The following is a 19,151-nucleotide window of genomic DNA, read 5'->3' as shown; positions in this document are numbered from 1 at the left end:
AAAGACATTTTTTCCCTCCCCACCCTTATCTGCTTTCTGGAGGGACAACTCTGTCTGTAATTCACATGTCCACTCCACACTCCCCTCCAGCCCCACCACAACCAGCATTTTTCCCTGCAACTGCAGGAAGTGCTACACCTCCCCCTTCACTCCCATCCCAGGCCCCAAGAAGACGTTCCACATCAAGTGGATGTTCACCTGCACATCTACTAATGTGGTATGCTGTATCCGCTGTTCCAGATGTGGCTTCCACTTTGTGGAACACCAATGCTCAGTTCTCAACAAACAACTGCACCTCAGTCACGAATCATTTCAGCTCCCCTGGCACTCCTTAGACGACATGTCCATTCTAGGCCCCCTGCAGTGCCACGACAATGTCACCCGAAGGTTGCAGGAACAGCACCTCGTATTTCGCTTGGGAACCTTGCAGCCAAATGGTATCAACGTGGACTTCGCAAGCTTCTAAATCTCCCCTCCCCCAACCGCATCCCAAAACGAGCCCAGCTTGTCTCAGCCTCTCTAACCTGTCCTTCCTCCCGCCTCTCCCCTCCTCCCACCTCAAGCCGCACCCCATCTCCTACCTACTAGCCTCATCCTGTCCCCTTGATCTGTCTGACCTCCCTCGACTGACCTATCCCCTCCCTAACTCCCTACCTACACTCACCTTTACTAGCTCCACCCCTGCTTCTTTTTGACCTGTCTGTCTCCTCTCCACTGATCTACTCCTTTATCCATCTTCTATCTGTCTCCCCTTCACTCCCTATTTATTTCAGAATCCCCATCCCATTTCTGAAGGGGGATCTGGGCCCAAAATGTCAGTTTTCCTGCTTCTCTGATGTTGCTTGGCCTGCGGTGTTCATCCAGCCTACACCTTCTTATCTCACTAAAATTGGATGCCAGCTTCTACTTTGCAGACACTTCGCCATTTGAAAGCAACCAACACAGACTCCTGACAAAATTTCTGGCTTACAACGAGTGATGCAATGTATACCTGACTTCTAAATGTGGCATCAGAAACTTGGAGCCTGGAAAGTTGCAGCTGGGATGAGAACTTCCTTCTTGCTTGCCACGTTTGATTCACTGAGTCACTCATGAAGCATCTTGTTTACGTAGATAGTGATCATGTATCCCAGATATTGGCATGTGGTTTGTCATCTAAGGTGTTAAAGTATGGCGATGTACTTCCAACATGGTAAACCTGGGTCTGCTTGTGAATATTGGGCCAGAAGTTATCATTTACACTTGACATTGTTGCAGAGATATGGTTTAAGGTCCAAATACACTGCTCATTCTGGCGTAATAAGCCTACTATTGAACTTTGCAAGGAGCGCTAAGTTTAGAAATTTAGCTAACTGATTTGTAGTTAAGTGAGCAGATCCATCTGCATGTGTAAGTTCAAAATACTTGACATCTCTAGTTATCTGGCCTTTAACTTTGAAGTTCTTGGTATGGTGCTGTGCACCGTAGAACTCCCACTGAATCACAAATCTAGGTGCACTCAGATACACGAGATCACCTGCATGCCCAACTGTTATAAGTAGAAAACAATAATTTGTTTCTTATCGTGCCTTTGATATAATGAAACATTCTAAATTCACTGACTGGAGTGTAGTAAAGCAATATGTAATTACTTGGGGGTGGTGCAGGGGGTACAAATGAATCATCTTGGAGTAATGGAATATTGTAAGTCTGCATTTTGATCATGTTATTTGCCTTTGCTGGGAGAGCAGAAGATGTATTTAGTTTAATAGCCAGACATAATTGAATTTATCATCTCGTTATTGGCAGTGTATAAGGTTCTTTATTAATTTTAAAATCAATAATCAACTGCTAGCAAAAGAGGCAGTAAGAACTGCTGATGCTGGTGTCAGAGATAAGTGTGGATCTGAAAGAATACAGCAGGCTAGACAGCAGCAGGGGAGCAGGAAAGTTGATGTTTCCGGTCGGGACCCTTCAGAAATGGGGGGCGGGCGGGAGCTTTGAAATAAATAGAGAGGAGGGTTGGGGCTGGGGAAGGTAGGTGGGATAGTGATAGGTGAGTGCAGGTAGGCAGTGGTGGGAATTGGTCAGTGAGGTGGGAGGAGCGGATAGGTAGGAGAGAAGATGGGCAGGTTGTGTCAGGTCAATAAGGCAGGGATGAGAGTGAGGGTTGGTCATAGGATGAGGCCGGGGGTGGCAGATTTTGAAACTAGTAAAGTCCACATTGAGACCATTGGATTGTAGGCTCCCAAGGTGGAATATGAGGTGCTGCTCCTCCAGTTTCTGGGTGGCATCATTGTGATACTGGAGGAGGTCCAGGATGGACATATCGCTCAGGAAGTGAGAGGAGGAGTTGAAATGGCTCGCAACTGAAAGTTGTTGTCGTTTAGGATGATACATGGTCTCTGAGAAACATTTAACTAACTCCATTGACATTCATGTCATTACCATTGCTGAATCTCCCATGATCAACATCTTGGGATACCTATGACCAGAAACTTTGGCAAAAGCAAATCAGATGCTTGGAATTTGGCCGTAATTCCCCAAAGCATGTTCATTAAGAATGTGTAAGTCAGGAGTGTAACAGAATATTATGCATTTCCTGGGCAGAGTGGGGCTGTGATAAAATTCTCCAGGCTCAACACCATGCAGGACAAAGTATTCCATTGGATTGGGACCCATCCGCCACCTTCAGCATTTACTCACTTCACCCTTATGCTGTGTACCATTTTACAAGATGCATTGCAGCAGCTCCACAAAATACCTTTGACAACGCTCTACAAATCAGTGACCTCAACAAAGGGCAAGAGCTGCAGATCCATGGGACACCATCATCTGCAAGTTGCCCTCCAAGCGCACATCATCCTCATAAGAAACTGTTGCCAATCCCTTATTGTAGCTGGGTCAAAATCCAGGAATTCCTTTCCTGAATACCTCTCCTCATGGACTTGCAGCTGTTCAAGAAGGTAGCTTCTAAAAGGTAATTAAGAATGTCAATAAATTTTGACCGCACCAGCAATATTCATGTCCTGTAAATTATAAAGAATGTTTCATGGAAGAAGATGTGGTATGGTGGTGGTAGATAATAGGCTGTTTTCTTGTTTTAAGCAAATTAATATTAACCACTGCCATACTGACTTATCCTGTGATTCCTTACCTCAGCCATTGGTAAATGATGACTGTTGAAGAGCAAAAAGAAGGATGCCACACCTTCTATCTTCTGGACATCCCCCAACCACATCACATAATTAATAACCTTTGAGGGTCAGTAACAAGGGGGTATGATTTTAAGGTGAAACCTAGGAGGTTTAGAGAAGGTTTGAGGAAAAGAAATTCCACCCGGCGAGTGGTGGGAATTTGAAATGCACTGCCTAGGAGGGCAGTAAAGGTCGGAAACCTCAACCTTTTAAAATGTACTCTGATCAGCACTTGACATGTCGTAATATTCAAGGCTATAGGCCAAGTTTTGGAAAAAGGGACCAGTGTAGATTTAGAAGTTTTTTTATTTTATCTAGGGGGCTTTTCTGTACTCTTAACTTTTGAAGTGCTACAAGACTGATATATAGGTGCTTAGAACAAGTGGTGAAGTGAATGGGTTCAGATTAAGCGAGAGTTAAGATAATGTTCAAAAATTGGACTCGGTAGACCCATAAATGTCATAAGAAACATTAGACACATCCTCAGTTTGGTGAATAATGTTTGCACTCCCTCCTATGGTAACTACGTCTTTTTTCCATTAAGGAGACCACAATGGGACACTATACTCTGTGTTCTTACGTCAATGATTTATACAATTGCAGTGTGACATCTTATTACTCCAATACCTCTGTGGCTCTCACCACTAAATAATGACTGTTCATGTTATGAAAGTGATAACCTTGAATTTATCCATATTCCATGTGATATACTTTTGTACACTTGCTTAGCCTCCCCAGGTCAATGTAAAGCATCTTTGCATGCTTCTCACAACTCCCACCTAGTTTCGTGTTATATACAAACTTGAAAATATTACTTCTAATCCCATATCCAAATAGCTGGGGTCCAAGTACAAATCTTGAGGTACCTCACTCGTCAAACCTAAAGACCTGAACATGACCCATTTATCCCTATACACTTTTTTCTTTCCACCTGTTGACATATTGTCAATCCATGCCTGAATGATTCCACCCCCTCACCCCAATCGCATAAATTATAATTTTGTTTAGTGACCTCTTGTGTGAAACCTTATTGAAAGCCTTCTGACTGTCTAAATGTACTACATCCACCAGTTCCCCCTTCTCTGTTGTGCTAGTTCTATCCTCAAAATTCCCAAGTTTGTCAAATATGATACCCCTTCCATAAATACTTCTTGATTCTGCTCAGTCCTCTCATTAATTTCTAAAAGAACTATTATTGTAATCTTTATTACATGTTGTAATAGTTTTCTGTTGGCTTGATGCAAGGGTAACAAATATGTAGTTCCCCCATTTACTCTATCCCTCCTTTCTTAAATAGGGCTATATTTACTGCCTTTCAGTCTGGAGGAACCACTCCAGAATCATATAGAATTCTTAAAGATGACCACAATGTATCTACCAACTCTTACAGGCACTACTTTCAACACTCTGGGGTATAGATTATATAGAGGTCCTGAGGTTTATCTAATTTTAACTTCCATGAATTTCTCTGGTAATATTTACTAACAGTAATAATCTTCTAGTTCTTCATTTACACTGGTATCAAGATTGCATGAAAATCTAAGAACTCTTAGAGAAGGCTGTTCTCTTGAACATAACAGTAAGTCTCATTTTGCCTGCTCAATTTGTCATTCCTGAACAAGGTGAATATTAGAGCAACCTTTTTGGGTTAAAAGACCACATTAAATGTGTCTTGATGTTTTTTTTTTCTCCAAGCGACAATTCTCAAGTGTTCCAAGCAAACCTTTCAAAAAGAGGCTTTGCTTTAAATAAAAAGGAACCACTCTTCTCTTTAACCTGCCTATTCCCATGTTGAGACCACTAAAAATTTTTAATAACTGTTTTTTGTAGAGTCATAATGAGCAATTTCCATGCTAAAAGCCCACTAGCTGCACCAAAGTCCTGTTTTGGTTTTAATTTGGAACGAATTGTGGTTTCACAAGGATCTATGTTAGGGCCTCAGTTATTCACGTTCTTAATAACTTGGGATAATATAATAACATAGACATGTTAGGATGTGGAGACTTTGGAAAGGGTGCAGAGGAGATTTACTAGGATGTTGCCTGGTATGGAGGGAAGGTCTTATGAGGAAAGGCTGAGGGACTTGAGGCTGTTTTCATTAGCGAGAAGAAGGTTGAGAGGTGATTTAATTGAAACATAAAATAATCAGAGGCTTAAATAGGGTGGATAAGGAGAGCCTTTTTCCCAAGATGGTGACGGCGAGCACGAAGAGGCATAGCTTTAAATTGAGGTGGGAAAAGATATAGGACAGATGTTAGAGGTGGTTTCTCTACTCAGATTAGTAAGGGAATGGAATGCTTTGCCTGCAACGGTAGTAGATTTGCCAACTTGAGGTACATTTAAGTCATCATTGGAAAAGCATATGGACGTACGTGGAATAGTTAGATGGGCTTGAGATCGGTATGACAGGTCGGCACAACATCGAGGGCTGAAGGGCCTGTACTGTGCTGTAATGTTCTATGTTCTGTCTATCCAAATTTGCTGATGACCTAGGCACCATTGTAGACCAGATAAGTTCTAGAATTTAGAAGATTATGGGGTGATCTGATTGAAGCCTTCAAGATATTAACACAAAAAGACAGTTTATCTTTACCCTATTTCAACTGATTCTAGAACTAGGGGATATAGACTGAGAGTTGGGACTAGACTGTTCTGGAGAGATGTTAGGAAACATAAAGGGCAGTCGATGTTTAGATATATTCCACAAATGGCAACGGATACTGGATCAGTTGTTAATTTTAAATCTGAGATAGATAAATTTTTGTAAAGTCAAAATATTAAGGGGTATGGGCCAAAGGCCTCAGATCAGTCATGATTGCATTGAATCATAGAACAGGTTGAAGAGACTAATTGACTTACTCCTGTTCCTGTCTTCCTAAAATGATTGCTGCCTCGTTATGACTTATGTGCTCTGCCTGCCAACAGACTAAAACTTAATAGATGTGTACATTTAATAGTGCTTGCTCAGATTTTAAGTTTTTAAACTTTATTTAATATCTCCTGATGCCTTTACATCAGTTAAGTTCAAACTCAAGATTCATGGAAGTGTGCCTGTGTTTTTAATAATTGCAAACAACTGATGCATTTTGCTGGAAGCATGATACTGATGCACGTTAACTTTGCTTCAGTATTTTGACTTGGACCCAGGGAATTCCACAGCATCACAGGTTGAGGTGAATCTAGAGAACTTTGTATAAAATGTATTTAAGAAATGGTATGGAAGTAAGAACTATGTATCATGCAATGTAATAGGTGACAGAATAAGGCATTAAAAGTAAAAGATGCGCATAGAACACCACAAGCCTTGACACAATAAGACCCCTAATATAAGTGACCCTGTCTCTCAGATTTGGGATGGTGTTTTTTTTCCCCTGATCACTCTGTCCAGAGATGATGTTATCACCTCTGAGCAGGTGTTGGAATGGTGCTCTGCTTGGATGGACTTCTCTTCACCAATCTTAGCCTTTAACAAAATTGGGTGGCTCTTTAAATATGATAAACATAATTTAAAGACTTTGTTCTAATCTGACAGTTGTTCAGGTTTCTGAATTGTTACACTGTTCCTTGGAAGCTAATTATGTTGGCTTTGCGGATACAGTAACTTCTCTCTTTATTTTCAGACTTTAAAATCAGTGCTGGGCACGCCTCAGATTTTAATCAACGCCTACTGGAAGCTAGTACTCGGTTCCAAATGAATCAGGGAAAAGGCACAATAGATGTTTGGTGGCTGTTTGATGATGGAGGTATGAAGATATCCTGCAAACAATTGAAATTTAATGCCGCCTTGTTAAATTTGTAGATTGATAATAAAAGTTTTTAACTATATTAATGTGACTTATATTGTTTTATGAATAGGGAAAGGCTTTGGAATTCTGAAGCACAGAGGGACTTGGGAGACCTAGTTCAGGATTCTCTTAAGGTTAAAGTAGGTTCAGTGCTGTTGTGAAAGCAAATGTAATGTTTATATTCACTTCAAGAGGGCTAGAATACAAGAGCAGAGATGTACCGTTGAGACTGTATAAGGCTCTGGTCTGACTGCATTTGGATAATTTGAGAAGTTTTGGGCCTGTATCTAAGGACAGATATGCTGTTCTTGGAGGGGCTTTCCAGAGGAGGCTTACAAGAGTCATCCCAGGGATAAAGAAGAGCTTATCATACGAGGAGCAGTTGAGGACTCTGGGTATGTATTCAGTGGAGTTTAAAAGGATGATGGGGGATCTAATTGAAATTTATGGAATGCAGGGAGGCCTCAATAAAATGGACATGAAGAAAATGTTTCAATGAATTAGAGAGACTAGGACTTGAGGGCTAGCCTCAGTAAAGGGATGACCCTTCAGAACTGAGATAAGGGGGAACTTCTTCAGCCAGAGGGTATCTAATCTATGGAACTGTCACTGGAGTCCAAGTCAGTGAGTATATCTAAGACAGAAATTAGATCCTTGATTGGTAAGGGTTATGGGGAGAAGGCAGGAAAATGCAGTTGAAAAACGTATCAGCCATGATTGAATAGGCTGAATGGCCTTAATTCTTCTCCAATAGCTTGTGGTCTTGTAACTCCTCTTTACTACCTTAGGATGACCAACCACTGCTGTACTGTATGAAGTGCTGAAATGAGTTTGTGCAAATCAAGCTCCCTGACAGGAAAGAAAGGACCATACCATCTGGCCAAGGGAGAAATTTTGACCAAAATAGAAGGAGAATTTTCCTGTTCTTCCTCATATAGTACCATGCAGTCTTTTCACGTCCATTAAGAATTTGAGGCTGTGTGACAATGTTTCCTCCAAAAGATAGCAGCTTTGACAGTGCAATGCAGATGCCTCAGATTATGTGCTGAAGTGTCTGCAATTGGACTTGAACCCATAGGCTGGATTTAATGGAAGCAGAGGGATTTTAGTTGCTGCCTACAGGGCTGGTGGACCTCTTACCTTCTTTTAAGGAGCTGCCAAATTAAGTTTCATTCATGCATTTGACAAACCAGCAGCAGGTTGTCCCCGACATCATCTGTTGTCTGCAGTGGTGGCTGCTGTCAGAAACACATTGTCTGAGGCTTTGAATCAAGGAGGGGCCGAAGCATGGATGGGTAATGGCAGGAGTGATGTCAAGTTTTAGTGTGTAACTTTCAGTGATCACCTGCTCCTGAAATGCGAGAGCCCCTTGATCAAGCACTGAGTACTTTTGTTTGAGTGATCTCCCCTGGGAGCCCATAACTGGACAGCCTAAGGTTTGCTTGTTGCTTGGAAAGCCCTGTCCCTGTTGCAGGGTTAGTGGCAGTGGGATTAAGCACTTGAGCTGTAATTCCCAGTAGGGTTCTAAAGGTGTTCCCATAGGCCATCTTATCTCAAAAACTTAACTGGGATAGAGATTGGCGTGAGGGTGTTAATGGGAGATGAGGTCCCCTCCATTCAGCAATAGTATTACCTTTGCCTCAAAAAGTTTTCACACTGAGGTTTTCAGTAGTCTGGGATGATCAAAAATAGTTTGGAATATTTTAAGTATATAAAAATCAAGATTTCTTCAATAACCTTTTTGTAGCTATTGGCAATTCATGTTTGGCCCCAAGTGTAATTGAATTATTTATAGAAATCCTAGAAGATTTCAATATTTATTTATGAAAATAAAACTTGTATTAAATTTATAATTTTGCATTCAGTTTCAATTTATCACTTAAACAAGTGCTAATCTTGATATCATTACTTCATTCAGGTTTAACTATTCTCATTCCCTATCTGTTAACTATTCGCAAAAAATGGTGTGGCTGTAAATTGCGTATCTTTATTGGAGGGAAGTTGGACAGTATTAATGAGGAGAAACGAGCGTAAGTTTTGTCAAATAAGATTCTTGCACATTTTAAATCGTTTGGATTTTATTAACATGATCGATCAAATGTTAGCACTTGTACTGATTCTCATCAAATTTGGCAAAGTAGGGTTTTTTTGTGGTGAATGTTCATGAATATTAGTAAAAATATTGATGACAAAGTTTAACTGAAATGTTTGAAAGTATTGAAAGACAAACTTCAGTATCTTGGAAATAGGGAGGCAGAAATTCAGCTTCTAAAATGACTGAACTTCCTGACAATAGACAGTAGGTGCAGGAGTAGGCCATTCGGCCCTTCAAGCCAGCACCACCATTCATTATGATCATGGCTGGCAAGTGCATCAAAGTGCTGACAAGTGACAACAAATGCATCAAAGTCCTTCAAGGTAATGTGCACGTCCAGAAATACACACCAGTATATTTATATTTGAGTGAGCTTTGGGTACTAAAGGGATTCTATCACATTTTCCTTTGAGCCAATTTGAAGTAGTGTATCAGAGAACACAAGGAAGTCACTCACCCATCGTGCCTGTTCCATCTCTAAAACAGAGCTGCTCAATTGATCCCACTGTAGTCTTTACACATTCTCTTTTTATATTTCCTTGAAATGGAGAAACAGTTCCAATTCCGTTTGAAAGTGACTATTGAAACCGTTTCTATCACCTTTTTCGGGCTCTGTATCCTAGATTATAACTTGCTGAGGTTAACCTCCATCTTTTACCTTAAATTGGTGCTAGATGGTTACTGGTTTTCCTGCCAGTTGGAAGCTCTTCTATCTTGGAAAAAAATAAAATCTATTATTGGAATATTTCTGAAAAGCTGTCCTTGCCCTTCTATGCCCTGAGAACAATCACAGTTTCTCTAATAACTTTGTGTCCCCTTCCTTGATGCTACAGTGTCTCTAATTATCCTGTACTAAATAAGCAGAAAATTCCACTTGAATATTAGGAGGACCAAAACTATTATCTTTCACCCCTAAACTCTTTCCCACTGGCTCCAACCTCTTCCCTCATCGCTGACAATCTTGATGTTGTATTTGAGCCCAGAATGAGCTTCCATACAGATGAATACTGTCACCACCTGTCTTCACCTCTGTAACACTGCCCATATCCTCTGTCCAAATTCTTAAACCTTCTTCCATGGCATTGTTATCCTTAGTTTTGAATTATACCAGTACTCTCTTGGCTGACTTCCTTATATTGTAAAACAAACTTAAAAGTTCTTTGAATCACACATGCATATATCTTGACTTATCATTCACCTCCTTAATGACTCCTGATTTGATAACATCTTCATCTTTTAAATATTTCCGTGGTCTCATTCCACGTCTAATGCTCTGAGATTTCTGTGCTCCTTTGATTCTGCCATCTTTTGCATCCATAATATTAATCGCTCAATTAATGGCTGCCATATGTTCAATTGTCCATAGTTCTAGAATTTCATTCCTAAACTTGTGTCTTTCTTCCTCAATGTATTTAAGTCAAATGTGAAAAATGTATTAGCTAAGGTAGAGATACACAGATGTAAAATAAGTTCAGTTAAGTATAATGATAAAAGTCTGTGCTATTCTTGCAGACCTAGTCTGCTTGCAAATTACAATTCTGGTTTGAAAGATTTGAAGACTTGAATTCAGTTTCAGAAGCTTCTGGTGTTGTATCGTTTGAGGTTGCTTCCACAGGTAATCTGAGCAGAAAAATCCACGGGAAAGGATTGTGCTCGATTAGGGAAGGAAGATGACACAGATATTGTAGAGACGGCAGATATTGTTAGTGACTTTTTAACCATCTGGGCTTTGGACCCACAGCAATGTGATTGGGTCAATAGAAGTGATTTAAACAGGGAGGCAGTACATGAGCATCCAGATGGAAGGCCACAACATTTTTGTATGCTTGTATGGGATGTAGTCATTGCTAGGAAAGCTTGCTTTTGTTCCTATGCCTGTAGTTTTCTTTGGCTGTGTAGGCCAAGGCAGTCAAAGTCAACTAAATTGCTGAGAGTCTGGAGTAGCATGTATACCAGACCAGGTAAGAAAAGCACATTTTCTTAGAGGGGATGAATGAACCAGATGGGCTTTTACAACAATCAGTCATTGTTACAAGATCATAATTGGGCTAGCTTTTAATTGCAGATTTGTTTGAATTTAAGTTTCCTTGGGGGATTACAACTCAAGGTCTCACAGTGCTTGCTTGGTCCTTTTGGTTTACTAGTCCAGTGACATCATTAGCCACTAGTTTTTCCTCAATGCTCAACACAGATGAGGAGTTTAGACATTGGGCAACGCTACAGAGAACAGAAGCTGACGTTGAGCTTTTTTTAATTGTGGCTTTGAACGACCAAGAAATAACGTGAATAGTGGGAGTGAATTTTAACATTATTAATTTAAAGGGCAGAAGAAGAAATTTTGTAAAAGGAGGGGCTTGAGAAACAAATGACTTCGAAATTGAATGATTAAAGTTGATGTAAGGATAACTGCAGAACAATTTTTCTAGGAAACTGTCCTGAATTCGGAGTTTGTCCTCATGGCTACCTCTGCCAGTTTGACTATCCCACTCTATGCGAAGGTTAAAGTTGCTCATGATTAATATTGCCTTTTTACATGGCCTTATTAACTTCTGATTTATTCTGTGCCCACTGTATAGCTATTGTTAGGAAGATTTTGAACTACCTGCCAGTGTTTCTTACCTTCTTTATTTCTTACCTCCTACTTTTCTGGATTCAATATGTCCTGCTACAAGATAACTTCTTACTATCAGACCTTATCCATCTGATATCAATGATGCTATCCCACCAGCCTTTCCTTCCAGCCTGTCCTGTGAAAATTCATACGTCCATAAATATTTTGTACTGAGATTTAATCTTGTAATCATGTCTCTGTGATGGCTATAAAATCATACACATGAACTTCTTCTTTTTGTGCTATTAATCCATTTATTTTGTTCTAAATACTACACACGTTCAAACCCTTAATTTTGACTTTTTAATCATTTTTCCCCCTTTTAATTATATTTACTGCAAATTTTGTATGTTTGTATACCCTGACATCTCCGGTCTGACTGAGTATCCTTATCCAAATAATACTGCCCTTTAAACTACTATATGATCTTCCTTTGGGAAGCCTATATTTCTCTCCCCTCCACCCTTTGTAAATGCAGCAAAATTCATATGGTTTACTGTGCTATGAATCATGTTTTAATTTGTAAAATCAAACTTGCATGTTAATGATTATTAGTTATTCTTTGTTATATTTGCAAGTTTTCACAATTAGTTCATAACTAAGCTACCTTGGGGAGATATCCACAAATACTTTGTTTGTAAAATATTTGTAGTGATATGTTGCAAAGAAAAGGTTTATATAGATAAGCAGAATATTGGTAACTTGTGTAAGTGCTCACTTTAGATAGTATAATATGTTTGTGATTTCCTATAAGTTTCCCAGCAACAATCATCTCCCTGTCTTTTATAAATTATTTTTAAAAAATGATCTTTTTCACTGTCACTGTCTGAAATCTCTTTTCTATTGTCAAATAGGTAAGTGAGGGATTGATGGCTGTGGGAAATGTGCACAGGAGGTGTCTATAATGGGATAAATGCAAGGAATCTGACAAATGTGTGAAGTATTGAGAGGCCTTTGGATGCCCTTGTAAAATATATTTTGAGAGTGAAAGAATGTGGCTAGTGAGATCAAATATCTGATTTACAAAAACTGTTTGGGTGGGAGAAAAGAGGAAATAGAAGTGAAGAAATGTTTCTCAGGAGTAACACTGCCTCCTATTCTAGGACCACTTGTATTCACTGTGTACATAGAAATTTGAATAAGGGATTGGAGCTACTGATGTTGAGTTTGTAGATGGTACTAAACTTAGAGACATTCCAGCTCCTGTTGGTCCTCAAAACAAGGAAATAAGTTTGTCGAAGCCACTACAAGCTGAGAGATGGAGTTACATGTCAGTAATTTAAGGTGCATACTATATTTTTTAAAAATACACTCTTACACTGATATCAATTGAAAGCCTTATTTGTGCATGAGCAGAGCTGGTGATAATATCGTTAGAGCAGTGTCAGGAGTTGAAAGATAAATCATTTCAGTATTATATAAATTCAGTATTATAAATCATTTCCCTAATATTTACCCAGCATTGAATAACTATAGTGAAATAAGAATGGAGGACATAAGAGTTATGCTGTGGAACTTGCAACTTTGTTATTTACTGTTGACTAGGTAAGCAAATTTTATTATTAACTAGCACCTATGGGACCAGGAGTGTGCCAATTGATCAAATATTCTGCTTGATCAAGAGATCCACATAGTCAATATAAAAACATTCAGTAAGTAACAGAAACAGGATGCAGGGAATATTCACAACACTTATACTTTATTTACAGCATAAATCACTCAAAAAATGTCTTTGCCTAAAATAAAACTTAGCAGCAGAGAGTCTTCTCACTCATGTCTTCAACTGACTACTCTGACATCACAGAGATGATGATAATACAGCAGAGTTCTGGTATTTGAGGTATATGATTTTTGCTGATTCGTCAAGAATATTGGTTCATAAGGTGCCAGTTAAAACAAAGTTTGAATATAGTTAGCAGATCTGTGAATGTAAGTGGGAAGATGTGCTCAGAAGAAATCTAAGTATGGAATAAAAGCCGAGACTTTCAACTCCAACAGAACCTCAATGAATATTATAGTGAGGACCGTAGTCTATTCACACGTTTGTCTTCCTATGCTGCATTTTCCAGACCTGGTTACGCAGAAAGTGCTCCCTCTAGTGTTCTGATCTCAATTGATGAAGTTGAAAAAGGAAAATAATAATAGAGTAGTTTAGGCGAAATGAAAAAGCTGAATGACTTGGCAGTTCAGGATATTAAAAGCAGCAGTTTGTGGATAGGACCATAAGAAACATATATTTTTCTGTAAAGATATAAAATATGAAAAATGATATATAATGGAGTTCATGCCAATTTTTGAGCCCCACACCATAGGAATGATGTAGAACAGTAGTTCACCGGCAAGCACTTAGAATCATTTCTTAAATGGAGGATAAACATCACCAGCATAGTTATATTAACCTGCCCAATTCTGCCACCATATATCTGTTATAGAAATTAAAACAATGTTTAAAAGTGATAAATATTGCATTGTTCTTGCTTCCCTACAGAATGGCAGCACTCCTAGGCAAATTCCGAATTCAGTGTGCTGACATCAAAGTCGTTGGAGACGTTAATATGAAACCAAGCAAAGAAAGGTAGGCAGAGACTGAATTGGTGTCTTCAGTCTATAACTACAAAATTGAGATTCCTGAGCATTGCAGACAACCTGACGCAGCATGGATTATTAGTATTGATGTTTGTCAGTCTTGGATGATATTGGTAAGTGGGTCCTTGACAAATCCCTCAGACGTGGACTTAAACTTGCAGGTGCTAGTAGTTTGTTTCAAGAATGTTTCTGGTGGATTGTAGGAAACTCTTTGCTGTGAATGATGTTGCAGAAAGACACTTAATCTCATTAAAACAAGATTCTGAGAATCAGGACAAGCTGGATGCTGAGGATATTTCTCCTCGTGGGGAAGTTAAAACTAGAGTGTATAGTTTTAAAAACAGGTTTCCCACTTAAGTCACAGCTGAGGAGGAATTTTTTTCTCAAAGTCAGTCTTCAGAATTCTGTCCCCAGAGAGCTGTCAAGGCAGGGTTATTGAAGCATTCAAGTCAAGCAGAAGATATAACACAGTGCGGAGTTGGAGGAACTTAGCAGGCCAGGCAGCATCAGAGAAGCAGGAAAGTTGATGTTTTGGGCCAGCACTCTTCTCTATCTCTGACTCCAGCATCTGAAGTTGTTGCTATCTCTGAAGAGTTAGATATGATTTTTGATCCAAAGGGAGTCTAGAGTTATGACAGACCAGGTGGAAAAATAGAGCTAAAGCCACAATTACATCAGTCCTGATCTTACTGATTGGTAGAGCTGGCTGGGGAAGCCAAATAACCTTATCTTGCTCCTCCTACTTAAGTAGATTTGGGAAAGGGAAACGAGGGAAGTGTTCTGAGGAAAATATAATCCCAGTCTTCCTGAGTTTTGACTTTTCTTTACATCCATCTCAGTGTAGATTTCACTCTGTTAAAAAGCAAAAGACAAGTCAATCATTGCATGCTGGGAGAGGATGCTGCACTTTGTTGAGGAATAGTAAGTATGCAGGTGGAAAGGATACTCAGTCTAGCGTGTAGAATTTGACATTTTAAGTTGCTTGTTCTGAGGTAATATGGCTAAAATAAGAATAAATACCTTGTTCAAGAACCTGCATGCACAATATTTTAAGTTTGAGTTTAAGAGAATTGTTTATGCTGAAAAAAAGCTGCAGATTGTTAACTAAAGTGTGAAGTGATGGCCTTCTAAAAGCTGAAAGCACCACACTTAGCAAATTAAATAACCATTGGAACTATTCAAATTGTTATTTATATAATTGTAAGACTTTACTGAACAAATATGGAACTCTGTCAACATTGAAATAATTTCTGGCTAATCGTAATCATTAATTGCAGCTGGAAAAGATTTGAAGAATTGATTGAACCATACCAACTGCACGAGGGTTCCAAGGATCCTGCAACTGCAGAAATACTGCTGAAACAGCATCCATGGAAAATTACTGATGCAGAGCTGGAGAGGTTTAAAGACAAGGTGGGCAGAAAATAGACTTTTTAAAAAATGGAAATGATGTGACTGAAATATTTATGAATTATAATGAACATTTAGTTACAGTGACTTTATGTTTTAAAGACATACCGACAGGTCAAACTGAATGAACTTCTGCAGGAGAACTCCCGATCTGCCAACATCATTGTTGTGTAAGTAAATTCTATTGGTATTACACACACCAGGTACTGAACACGATAAGAACAATGCCATTTTCACACACTACCTTTTGTATATTTTTTTTTAGTATTTAGGAATCTATTGATATGCAGTTTGAACATACTCAGTGACCTGTCCCACACCCCTCTGGGATGGAGAATTCAAAGATTCTTCGTGGAGAAATTCCTCCTCATTTCTGTCTTAAATGGCCTACCACTTTAATTCTAAGAAAATGCACAGGCGAGGGAAACATTCTTGCTGGATGTACATTGTTGAGGCGTGTACAAGTTTTGAGTCTGAATAAGATCGTTGCCTGTTCTCAATTCTAAAGAACACAGGCCCAGCCTCATAAATTCTGTTATAAGCAATCCAGAGTAATCCAGCCTTGCCTGGAAACAGTCTGATGAACCTCCGTTGCACTTACTCTTTGGCAAACATAGAGTCATGAAGACATACAGCACGGAAACTGACCCTTTGGTCCAACTCATCCATGCCAATTAGGTACATCAAATTGAACTAGTCCCATTGCCTGCATTTGGTCCATATCCCTCTAAACCTCTCCTATTCATATACTGGTCCAAAAGCCTTTTAAATGTTGTAATTTTACTGGTCTCCTCCACTTCGCCTGGCAGCTTATTCCATACACATACCACCTTCTGTATGGAAAAAGTTGCCTCTCAGGAACTTTTTTAAATCTTTCCCCTCTTAGCTTAAACCTATGGCTTCTAGTTTTGGACTTGCTTACCCCTGGGGATAAAGACCTTGGCTATTCACCTTATTGATACCCCTCAGGATTTTGTAAACCTCTATACGGTCACCGGTCAGCCTCCGACACTCCAGGGCAAGAAGTTCCAGTGTTTTCTTGTAACACAAACTGTCCAGTCCCAGCAGCATCCTTTGTAAATTTTTTCTGCACCCTTTCTAGTTTAACAACAACGTGAGAAACAATCTCCCACACACAAAGCCATGCTGACTATCCCTATTCAGTCCTTATCTTTCCAAACCAAAACTGTACAATCCTCCTGGTGCAGTTTCACCAAAGCTCTATACAGTTGCAGCAAGACATGATTATGTAAAATGCTAATGTAATATTACAGTATCAAAACTATATGCTGACTCATTTTTAGAGAAGAAAGTAGGAATACATTGGGAAAGTGCTGTAAATTCGACTATTCTGAACTCGTGAATTTTTTTTAAAATTCATTTGTGGGATGAAGACATTTCTTTATTGCCCAAAGCACAGTTAAAAATCAAACATTGCTGTGGATCTGGAGTCCCATGTAGGCCAGACCAAATAAGGTTGGTATTTTTCTTCTCTAAAGGATGTTAGAGAACCAGATGGGCTTTTCCTGACAGTCCGTTGATTCATGGGCATTACTTAGACTCTCAATTCCAGATTTTTTTTTTAGTCCCATTTGAATTCGATTATCTGCTGCGCCAGGATTTGAACCCAGGTCACCAAAGCATGAACAGGGTCTCTGGATTAGCAGCCCAGCATTAGTTCCTTTAGGCCGTCACTTCCCCTGTACAGTAACCTGTGTAGCCAGAAATGGATCAGGATTTTTAAAACTTATTTTCATTTTCTTTCACATTAGGAGTTTGCCCATTGCAAGGAAAGAAGCTGTATCAAGTTACTTGTACATGGCTTGGTTAGAGATTCTATCAAGAAACCTGCCTCCTGTCATAATGATCAGAGGAAATCAGAAGAATGTTCTGACCTTCTACTCCTAACAGAAAATTATATGTTGACGCTGCAGCAAATGAAAGTCAAGACAACACTTATTTACCACTTAGTATATTTAACAGTTGCTTAATAAGGATGACACACTGAAGTACGAAACAAAATCTATTCTAGTTTCTGATTTCCTGCTGCATTTCACAAATAATGTCACTAGTTAGTCTTCTAAAATTTTCATATTTGGTCACCATGTCATGTAATAGTTGAACCCTACATTTTAAGACACTAATCTGTGATCACTAACTTTACAAAGGTGGAATAAAATCCTCCTTACTTGTCTACAATGTAAAATAGTTAACGTACTCATAGTATTTTGGAAATCCAAATTTTTCAGTAGTAAGATCTTGAGAGAGTTTTCAATTGATTGTCATTATTTGATAACTCACAATAACTCTGCTTACATCAGGACACTGACTTAATTATGTGCACTGTATTCTTCGGCTTAATTATCATTTACACTAAAACCACATGTTGATAAGATTGTTTCTGCAGTCAGACAAGCTCATTCAGGTACATGAAAATTGAACAGAGTTCAAGGGAGATGTGCAAAACCAGATGAGATTACAGCTTCGTGAACAATGAAGCAAAAAAGATGTTCAACGAAAGTAGAACAGAATGAAAAGGGAATGGAGTGAAATTTCAGAGAGAAAAGACACTGTCCTAATCATGATAAATTAGGTGCAGTTTGGCAGGATTTCTTGCAATATGATGCAAATATACATATTGCTTATATTCAGAATGTGTTTGACACTTGTAAAAGAAATGAATGATGACCTTGTATCTGATGAGAATTGAAATAAAAGGTACCAAAATTAACTTCGTTGTCCTCCACTTTCTTCCAGACAGTGGAGTTTTTAGAATACTTTAGGTACTCTCTTACCATTTCACTATAATATTTTCTAAACAAAAATTCATTAACTGACTCTGAATTCAAATACCAATGCATTGCAAAAATTTGGGGAAGATCTTTAGCATCTCCAAACCAATCACTACTACCATCTGAAGGACAAGGGCAGCAGATACAGCACCACCTACAAACTTCCAAACCACCCCCCATCTTGACTTGGAAATATATCGCTGTTCCTTCCTGGGTCCCTCTCTAAGCACATTATTGGTTTACTTACAGCATATGGACTGCAGAATTCAAAAAGGCAACTCCCCATCTTCCCAAGGGCATTTAGGCAAAGGCAACAATGAATGCTGGCCATCCAGTGACACCATGTTCCAAGATTGAATTTTCTGAAAACTCAGCATTTTGGCCCCCAGAACGTTTGGCCAATCAAAAGGCTCGTGATACAGTTTGTGGTCACTAAATAAATCAGTTTCATGATTGTCAAAGCATGGATATGAAAATTAATTTTTGGGATACATTTTACAAATTTTATCCAGGCAAAGTTAACAACGAAGCTGACGTTTCGGGCCTAGACCCTTCATCAGAGAGGGGGATCCGGAGACGGTCCTGGAATAAATAGGGAGAGAGGGGGAGAAAGACTGAAGATGGAGAGTAAAGAAAATAGGTGGGGAGGGGAACATCCCCAATGGACTACAGTCTACATTCAAGCCTTCCCAATTT

At 39.1% G+C, this 19,151-nt stretch overlaps 1 protein-coding gene across 9 annotated transcripts in view; it reads left to right on the top strand.

Annotated features, from left to right (window-relative positions):
- The window catches only part of slc12a1 (solute carrier family 12 member 1), a 133,838-nt gene extending 115,444 nt beyond the window's left edge, over positions 1 to 18,394 (top strand). For 8 of the 9 annotated variants that reach the window (XM_048520510.2, XM_048520509.2, XM_048520508.2 and 5 more), the window contains 6 exons: positions 6,797 to 6,919; positions 8,880 to 8,991; positions 14,156 to 14,242; positions 15,531 to 15,666; positions 15,766 to 15,833; positions 17,436 to 18,394. In XM_048520510.2, the coding sequence (XP_048376467.1) occupies positions 6,797 to 6,919; positions 8,880 to 8,991; positions 14,156 to 14,242; positions 15,531 to 15,666; positions 15,766 to 15,833; positions 17,436 to 17,571 (662 nt within the window). In that variant the 3' untranslated portion in view covers positions 17,572 to 18,394. Of the gene's footprint in view, positions 1 to 6,796; positions 6,920 to 8,879; positions 8,992 to 14,155; positions 14,243 to 15,530; positions 15,667 to 15,765; positions 15,834 to 17,435 lie in introns of those variants that run through there. The other variant, XR_007246462.2, reaches the window with a different exon arrangement.
- The last annotated feature ends 757 nt before the right edge of the window (positions 18,395 to 19,151 follow it).

The sequence above is a fragment of the Stegostoma tigrinum genome, chromosome 36 (assembly GCF_030684315.1).
Source record: "Stegostoma tigrinum isolate sSteTig4 chromosome 36, sSteTig4.hap1, whole genome shotgun sequence".
Classification (NCBI taxonomy): Eukaryota; Metazoa; Chordata; class Chondrichthyes; order Orectolobiformes; family Stegostomatidae; genus Stegostoma; species Stegostoma tigrinum.
Note: the sequence above shows the minus strand (reverse complement) of the source record. Positions and strands in the feature narration are given on the sequence as shown.